The sequence below is a fragment of the Quercus lobata genome, chromosome 10 (genome assembly GCF_001633185.2).
Source record: "Quercus lobata isolate SW786 chromosome 10, ValleyOak3.0 Primary Assembly, whole genome shotgun sequence".
NCBI lineage: Eukaryota > Viridiplantae > Streptophyta > Magnoliopsida > Fagales > Fagaceae > Quercus > Quercus lobata.
This window is the reverse complement of record NC_044913.1, coordinates 47,499,295-47,507,505: the sequence shown is the minus strand read 5'-3', so window position 1 is coordinate 47,507,505 and position 8,211 is coordinate 47,499,295. Positions and strand designations below refer to the sequence as shown.

The 8,211-nt window shown below is 34.0% G+C and overlaps 1 protein-coding gene across 2 annotated transcripts; it reads left to right on the top strand.

The window, feature by feature from the left end:
* Window positions 1–1,482: 1,482 nt before the first annotated feature.
* On the top strand, window positions 1,483–7,939 carry LOC115965953 (U11/U12 small nuclear ribonucleoprotein 35 kDa protein). Of its 2 annotated transcripts, XM_031085274.1 has the most exons (9): window positions 1,483–1,685; window positions 1,771–1,868; window positions 2,256–2,307; window positions 3,269–3,365; window positions 4,266–4,302; window positions 5,368–5,458; window positions 5,542–5,617; window positions 6,363–6,441; window positions 7,200–7,939. In XM_031085274.1, the coding sequence occupies exons 1-9, from the start codon at window positions 1,547–1,549 to the stop codon at window positions 7,710–7,712; spliced, it is 1,182 nt and encodes a 393-aa protein (XP_030941134.1). In that variant the 5' UTR covers window positions 1,483–1,546; the 3' UTR covers window positions 7,713–7,939. The 2 variants fall into 2 exon arrangements, with proteins under 2 accessions (XP_030941134.1, XP_030941135.1); XM_031085275.1 differs by lacking the exon at window positions 4,266–4,302 and having other exon boundaries at window positions 1,486–1,685; window positions 3,269–3,339.
* Window positions 7,940–8,211: the final 272 nt, after the last annotated feature.

The window sequence follows — 8,211 nt, the reverse complement described above, 5'->3', positions numbered from 1 at the left end:
CGCCTCAGCGTTTCGTCTCCGTCTTTGGAACAGGGATTTCTTGTGGTGGCAGCAACAAAGCAGCAACCATGGTGTTTTCCTGAGGCGATGGTGCTGTCGTGGTGGCAATGGTGGTGGCGGTGGCGGTGGTGGTGGCATTATCAGTGGTGTCAGCCATTGTGTGAGAGAGAGAGAGTGATCAATAAAAAATTAAAAAAAAAAACTTAAAAGGTTGCTTTAAAAAGAGATTATTCATAAACGGAGAGTATATATATTTAATGAAAAGAAAAAAAATCAGATTTAAAAATTAAAAAAATGCTAACGTGGAAAATTGTGGAGCTAGCAGAGGTTTCGATTATATATATATATATATATATATAAGTGGATAAAGCAATTTAAAAATCAATAGGAGAGCGACCCTATTTTTTAGGTAATATTTTAGTGAGAATCAGAGTTGTATTTTTACAAGATTACTCTTTAGTTTTGTCTCTACTTAAACATAGTACATGCATTTTTGAACTAATGCTCTGTTTGTTTTGCTGGAAAACTTTTTATAAAGATAGTTTCCCACGTTTTCCAGTATTTGGTAACATAAAAAAAAATTGGTCAATAGAAAACTATCTTTGGTCAATGGAAAATGCTTATAAAAATAAGACTTATTTTCTATAGTTGTTTTCCCAAAAAAAAAATTGGAAAACAATCTCTCTCTCATGCAACGCATAATTCTTATAAATATTATCTTCTTCTGACTTAGGAAACAATATTTTTTTTTCGCTTATTTAGCCTTTCTCACAATAAACTCTCTCATTTCTTCTCTTTCCTTTGTTTTTTCTCTCTTCTCACCCCCTCACTATCAGCCCCTTTGACCTCTTCTCTTCCCACAGATTTCTCTCTCTATCTGTCTCTCCTCTTCTTTTTTTCTCCCTATTTCTTCTCCCCTCTATAACACTATTTTTTAATAATGTTTTTTTTTTCCTCCTCACAGATCCGTCAACAGTTCTATAACAATTATTGGTATTTATCAAATTATTTGACCTATGTGGCATTTTGAACTATTTAAAATGGAACTAATGGGTATAATGGTTGTATGGTTAATATATATAAATATATATATATATATATATATATTTATATATATTGCTCTTGATTTATGCCACTATAGTACACTTTCAGTGTACATGGTTGGCTTTTCTTTAATAAAATTTTTTACATTACTTATCAAAAATACTGTTTATATACATGAACAAGATAAGTATTTGAGATCATAAAAATTAGACAGTTAATTTTGATTATATCTATTGTCAAAATTTTAGTTTGAAAACCAAATTCATTCTTAATTTTTTTATTATTTATTTTTATTGATTACATTAGGTGAGCTTACACAATATATGTATTATACATATTCTAAATTATACAAAAAAAATATTATAAAAATTGTGGATACTAATAACTAGAAAACGTTCTCAAAATAATACTCCAGTATACAGAGCGTAATAATAGTATTGACAAATAAACAAACTGAGTATCAAAATTAGAGACAGTGAAAAAGAAAAAAGAAAAAAAAGAAATGAATGGGAACAAAATAAACGCAGTGTTCTACGCAGAGTCGTATCATCCGATCCAAGCAGGAAGCATCGACGGCACCGATATTCTCCCTCATGACAACGCCATTTACAGAGCCCACCTCTGCGCCTCTGCTGGCCTCTGTATCTCTCTCTCTCTCTCTCTCTCTCTCTCTCCTCCAATTCTCACAATTCCAATTCTACCCCTCACTTTTCGCTCTTTTCGCAGATGACCCCTTCGGCGATCCCAAGGTCATCGGAGACCCTTACTGCACCGTCTTCGTTGGCCGCCTCTCTCGCCACACCTCCGAAGACACTCTTCGCGAGGTCTCTTCTCTTTTCAACCCCCCCTCTCTCTGTGTTTGGTTGCTGAGAAAGCTCAAAGGAAAAAAAATAAATAAATAACAACCGAATTTGAAGTCATTTTTGTGTACTTAGGCGCTGAGGTGTCAATATCATTTCAATTTCATGTCTGTTTGGTTGCTGAGAAAATTTAATTATAACTAATGCTCGTATAGAAATTTTAGTTTCTTTTCCTTTGGTTCAGTATATAGTCCGTATCAACTATCCAAATTCAGTTTATTTTCTTTTGCTTCCGTATGATAACTTTACTGATATGTGTAATTTTTCATTTGATATATTTATATTTAAAAAATTATGTACTTTTAATGAATTGTTATTTGTTAATGGAAAATATGGTTATTGGTGTTTTAGGCTATGAGCGAGTATGGGCGGGTGAAGAACTTGCGCTTGGTCAGGCATATAGGTAACTGTTGATTTCATACATCGCTTTCTTAACTGTTGATTTCTGTTATCTATTTTGCAGTTGTCTTAACTTTCTTTGAGTTGTTTAAAACTTGTGATATCTTACTAGTCAACAGTATCATTCTCTGTCCCTGATACGAATTCGCTGGTCTCTTCAAAATCTAAATTCTAATGGTTGAAGTTGAATAAAGTTTTCCTCTAAACTAGTTTGGAGAAATTTCTTCCAACCCAGTATGTTGTGATGTTTAACATCCGCATGTGTTAAATCACATGACTTATTAAATTATTTAAACTAGCCTTGTGACTCATTAAATAGGTCATGTGACTAAAAAGTGCACATGGATAGTCATTTCAATTCCCATGTTGTGGGTTGAAGGAATTTTCTTCCAAACCGGTTTGGTGGTAAACTCTGTCCCTTGAAGTTTTGGGAATGTGATCCATCAATTGCATAAGGGTATTAATTTTATGAATTTAGGTTCAAATTTGTGTCTTCTTCTACCCATTAAGCGAAAATGTATGAAACATGAAATATTTCATGGTCATTGCACGGTTCTATTAAATTTTAAGTGCCAGGTGTCAATGAGTTTTAGTTCAAATGACATCTCCTCCCCTTCTAAGAGAAGATGCATGGTTAATTCTTGGGGTTCAAGACCCACTACTTGCCTGTATAATTTTCAATAATATGAAGAAATTTAAGTGCTAAGTTAGTCTAAGTTCTGGAATCATCTTTCAAATATGAAAAGGCATGATGATCAAGAGAACCTCTTTTTTCAAATTGCTTTCTAGGATCTATTCAATTTTATTTGAATAATTTTTAAGTTTTTTCTTCTTTTTTAAAAGGGGGAAAAAGAGAGTGCAAAAAAAATAAACACAGTAAATCACGAAATTATTTCTCTATATAAATTTTTGTTTTAAAATATGAGGACCCATCTTTCTAACTTACGTGGTACTTGTTGTTTCAGTAACTGGTGCCTCACGTGGTTATGCTTTTGTTGAATATGAAACTGAGAGAGAAATGCGGAGTGCATACAAGGTGCAGCAACAATTTAGTGACTTCAAGTATAATATCTCATTGTCTATTATTTTCTATAAGTGAAACCTTCTTTATTGATTTCAGGGCATAGTATTATGATAACATAGGTTCAAAATTAATCCTTGCTCCTGCTCTATGAATTTTGCCATTGCCTGTTTCCTAATTGAGTCACACTTCTCCCTTGTATAATCAAGTTAAGTTTGCTTTGGTTGACAATGACAGAGAACATATATTTGCAAGTCTTTTGATGTTATGGGATAATTGTGTACCTATGATTATGGTAAATTGTTGTGTATATTTATTGAAAGTGCTCATTTTGGGCCTAAGGAGCTGAAGTGATTTCAAGAGCTCCCATAATATTGTGATTCAGGTAGAAGCCCTATAATAGGTTTACTTATGTATATGGTCTTGGAGATGAAGAACATATAGCTAATTTTTGGTTGCTTTGGAGGGTAAACAAGATTTTATAGTGTTTAAGTAATCATTTTCCCTGTTTCTTTGGTGGCAAGTACACATGAATTGGAATTCGTTTGCTGCACTTTGTCACAATTTTGTGCTGATAATTAATGCTTACTACAAGATAGAATTCTAGCCAGATACCTTCAATCAATGCAGCCTGTGATAACCACTACTAAGCAAATAATATGGACATTTTGAGAGACATTAATAAAACAAGAAATTATTATTTTGGTGTTTTAGCCACTGCTTGACTTTTGTTTGTTAGGAAGTTTCATTTTGCTGATTTACTATGCAAGCAAGCTAGTCTCTATTACTTTTCCCATAATATTGCTTTTCTGAAAATAAGTGGAGCCTTAAGACATTTACCAATAGAGAACACTCACAACAAACAAAATTAGATGCACAAAAAGGCTAAGATATCTGAGAGTGCTTTGTTTTTTATTTTTCTTTTTTCTTTTCTTTTGCAGCATTCTCATTCATCATTGCTTTGTTATACAACTCAATGTAAGTAAAATTGTCCAGTAGGGAACTTTTTGAGCCTTTTTCCCAATCAACAACAACAACCAACTTTAGTCCTAAAACTTTGGGGTTGGCTATGTTATGAAGCATTAGCAGACTAGTTAGGGTCGACCACATGTATTATTTTCCTCCATTCTATTCTATCCAAAATCTTATTCTCTGTCATATCCTTATTTTAGAGGTTCTTTTTTACTACTTTTCCTAATATTTTTAGGTCTTCCTTTATCTTTTTTTTGCTACTTCAACTTGAATCAATTCACTCTTTCTCATCGGTGCATTAATCTATCTTCTGTGCATATGACTGAACTATCTCAAGTGACTCATCATCATCTTTTTATCAGTAGGGGCCAGCTCTATCTATAAATGAATTTCTTTATTTTGAATCCTATATTTCCTTGTGTATCCACTTATCCATTTAAAATAAGTGTAGTTTATGAACATAACGTTCAGTATCATAGAACATAGCTGGTTTTATAAGGATCTTAGAAATTTTCCTTTAACTATTCTACAATCACATGATGTGCTTATACATGTCATCCACCCTGCTTTTTTCTGTGATTCACATTATCTTCGATCTCTCAATTCTTATGAATTATTGATCCAATATATTAAAAGCCTCTTTGGTATCTCTTGTTCATCAAAGTCTTACAATCCCGTCATCTTTGTTTCTAATTTTACTAAACTTACATTCCATGTACTTCGCTTTAGTCTTAGTTAGCCGAAAGCCTTTAGTTTAAAAGCATCTTTCCAAATGTCTAACTTGACATTAACTCCATGTCTATTTTCATTTGCGAAAACTATATCATCTACAAAAAGCATACACCAAGAGACTTTATCTTGAACCAATCTAGTGAGCCATCCATAACCATAATCATTTGTATATGTTTGTTCCCTCATGGTTCAAAATATATATTAATCATGGCTTTTAATTGGTTTTATCCACCTGAATGAGACAACTATTCTTTAATGAAGTCATCCTGTTTGCACTCATGGTGGTTTTGCTAGTGGAAACCAAAAATGCTGATCTTTCCATACAACTCTGGTTTGCAGGATGCTCACCATACTATGATTGATGATTGTAAAATTATAGTTGATTACTACCGACAACAATTGATGCCAGGGTGGATTCCAAGAAGGTTAGGTTAGTTTACAAATCTCAGTTCTGAAACTCTGTTGCCTCCAAATATTATTCAATATTATTAATACTGTTTTCCCCCCATGCAGGAGGGGGTCTTGGTGGTGAGAAGGAGTCAGGACAACTGCGTTTTGGAGGACGAGAAAAACCATTTCGAGCTCCTCTGTATGCTTTAGTTCTTTGGTTCAATTTTTTTCATCAATCATTGAATGTCATATTGCCCCTTTGTTTCCTAGATGCAACTTTTGTCACCTTCAATTAGTTTGTTTTAAAACTCAATTATTGAGTTGCAAGTAATCTTTTGAATTAGTTTCATCGAACACTGCCTCAGATATTTTTTAGAAGCTTTGTGAGAAGGGAAATTGCACTTGGGTCCTGTAGAAAGGAAAAATTAGTGTACACATTTAAAGAAAAAACCCTACGTTTTGGTTGATTAGTTGTGCACTTTCTAATCACACTGTTTTTAAAGGAGGTGTCATTTGAGATAGAGCTCATTAGCAAGTATAAATATCAAAGTTTTAAGTACACAGATTTATTGGATGGGCTAGAAGCTTATGCTATTTTTTTGTTCTTCTCATCCCAGGTTCGATTGGGTGGAAAATGCTTTTGCATTAGAACTTTGCTTTACAGTGCGAGTTTTTTGGTTTCTTTTTATGTTTTCTAGCAATCTGTTGGGGGCTTGGAGTATTATGAAAAGATTTCCTTGATGGTATAGCAACTTGCACTAGCGGGCACTATGTACCAAGCTTAATCTGGCAAAAATTCAAACTTTCGTATTTAGTAAAATCTGGGTGAAACCTAACAATTTGCTTGGAAATGTTAAATCTTTTGTTGGTATATGATGGCAAGTTGCACCATCCTTCTTATTTATGGTATTAACTTCTCTCCATATCCTAAATTACTCAACCAGGAAACCAATCCCATTTGATGATTTGAAGAGGCTTGGAATTCCACCTCCACCAGAGGGAAGATACATGTCACGTTTTCAGGTACTGTTTTTCTTACCTTATTAGCCTTCTACAGTTCCTTCACAAAGAGACATACTACCTGGCATAGGCTCATATCCTACTATGTGTTTTGAGGGATAAATAGGAGAAAGGAAAATAAATAATGGCATATAGTACGAAGTGGACTCTGTTATAGATAGATATGTTACAAATAATTCTAATATTCTACAGTTTCTACTTATCAAAATAATAATAATAATAATAATTCTAATATTCCAAGAAGCCTCATGAGCATCCACTTCAGTAGTTTTACATATATTTTCCTTTCCGTTTCCCTGAAGTTACAAATGATGACATTAAAAAACTCAAAACTGTTTCTAGTATCAATTGACTTTTAGATCTTGAGTAATCCTTCCTTCCAATATTTTTTCTTGGAACTCTATTCCACAGTGAGATGTCCCAAAATATAGTCTTTTTGAAAAAGTCTACAGACAAATATTACAAAATTTTCACAACTTAGCTTTTGTCTTTTTTCTGAAAAGAAAATACTCATTTATTTAATCTGATTCTAAATTAAAGATTTCGAAACCTTTAACCCTTTATTTGAAAAGTACTGCATTAAATGATGTTCTCTTATAAAATTGGATTTTTTAAACAAGACTAAATATGGGATGGAGTGGATATTTTTCTATCTAGAAGTTTGCTTCAAATCTTGTAGGTTTGGAAGAATTATCAAACCTAAACTCATATAACCTCTAGTCGAAAGTAAATATATCTTTAATATCATATTGTGGTTGTAGGACCCATCCCCTCCAAGAAGAGAGAGGAATTCAGTAGACAGAGAAGGATCTCAAAAGAGAGATGTGCAAGATCGCACTCACAAAAGGAGTTTTGTGGATGGTGATGATCGATATCACAAAAGGAGCTCTTTGGATCAAGAAGACCACTCTCATAAATGGAGCTCTGTGGAGAGGGATGAACATTATAGCGAAAGGAGCTCTGTGGATAGATATCACAAAAGGAGCTCTTTGGATCAAGATGAGCACTCTCATAAATGGAGTTCTGTGGAGAGGGAAGAACATTATAGTGAAAGGACCTCTGTGGATAGAGATGATCGTTCTCACAATATGAGCTCCTCTAGGAGGGTAGAACGGCATCACAAAAGAAGCTCCTCAAGCAGAAGTCACAAAAGGAGCTCGAAGGATAGGGATGAAGGCACTCACAAGAGCCACAAACACAGTGATCATTCCCCTCGACATGAGAGGAGGTCAACTAGTTGTGATCTTTCCTCCGATATGTCAAAGGTTGGTTAATGCACATGAGAGAGAGAGAGAGAGAGAGAGAGAGAGAGAGAGAGAGTCATGTAGATTAAATAGAATATCTTTAATGGATTTTCCCCAACGGCAAATGTTTCCTCCCTTCTCTTCCATGTACGGATTTTTCTTCAAATGTAAATTTCATTATTTCTTATTTGTTTTTATTTTAAACTCTGCCTTGCGCATGTTTTGTAAATGAAAAATTGCAACTAGCGGCATGTGTAGTTGGCATGGTATGCCATGTTCCCTATAATTTTTTTTTGTTGTTGTAGTTGTGTGCTTAAGAAGACGTTTTGCATCAACAAATATGCTGGTTCAAGTTGCATTTGTGTGCTTAAAACGAATTATGATGGGGCTGTGTTCAAGGATTCGAATGAGGTGGGGCTGGGTGTTGTAATCCAGTATGATAAAAGGGAGGTTATGGCCGCTTTGGCTGAAAAAATTCCACTACCTTCATCGGTGGAATTATTGGAATCTTTGGCAGCTCGAAGCGTAG

Bases quoted from the DNA above. Each gene is read 5' to 3' on its own strand.
- LOC115965953 (XM_031085274.1), top strand. From the start codon at position 1,547: ATGAATGGGAACAAAATAAACGCAGTGTTCTACGCAGAGTCGTATCAT. The intron at 5,459-5,541 runs GTTAGTTTACAA...CCCCCCATGCAG, and splicing joins GTGGATTCCAAGAAGGTTAG to GAGGGGGTCTTGGTGGTGAG. The intron at 5,618-6,362 runs GTATGCTTTAGT...TTACTCAACCAG, and splicing joins AAACCATTTCGAGCTCCTCT to GAAACCAATCCCATTTGATG.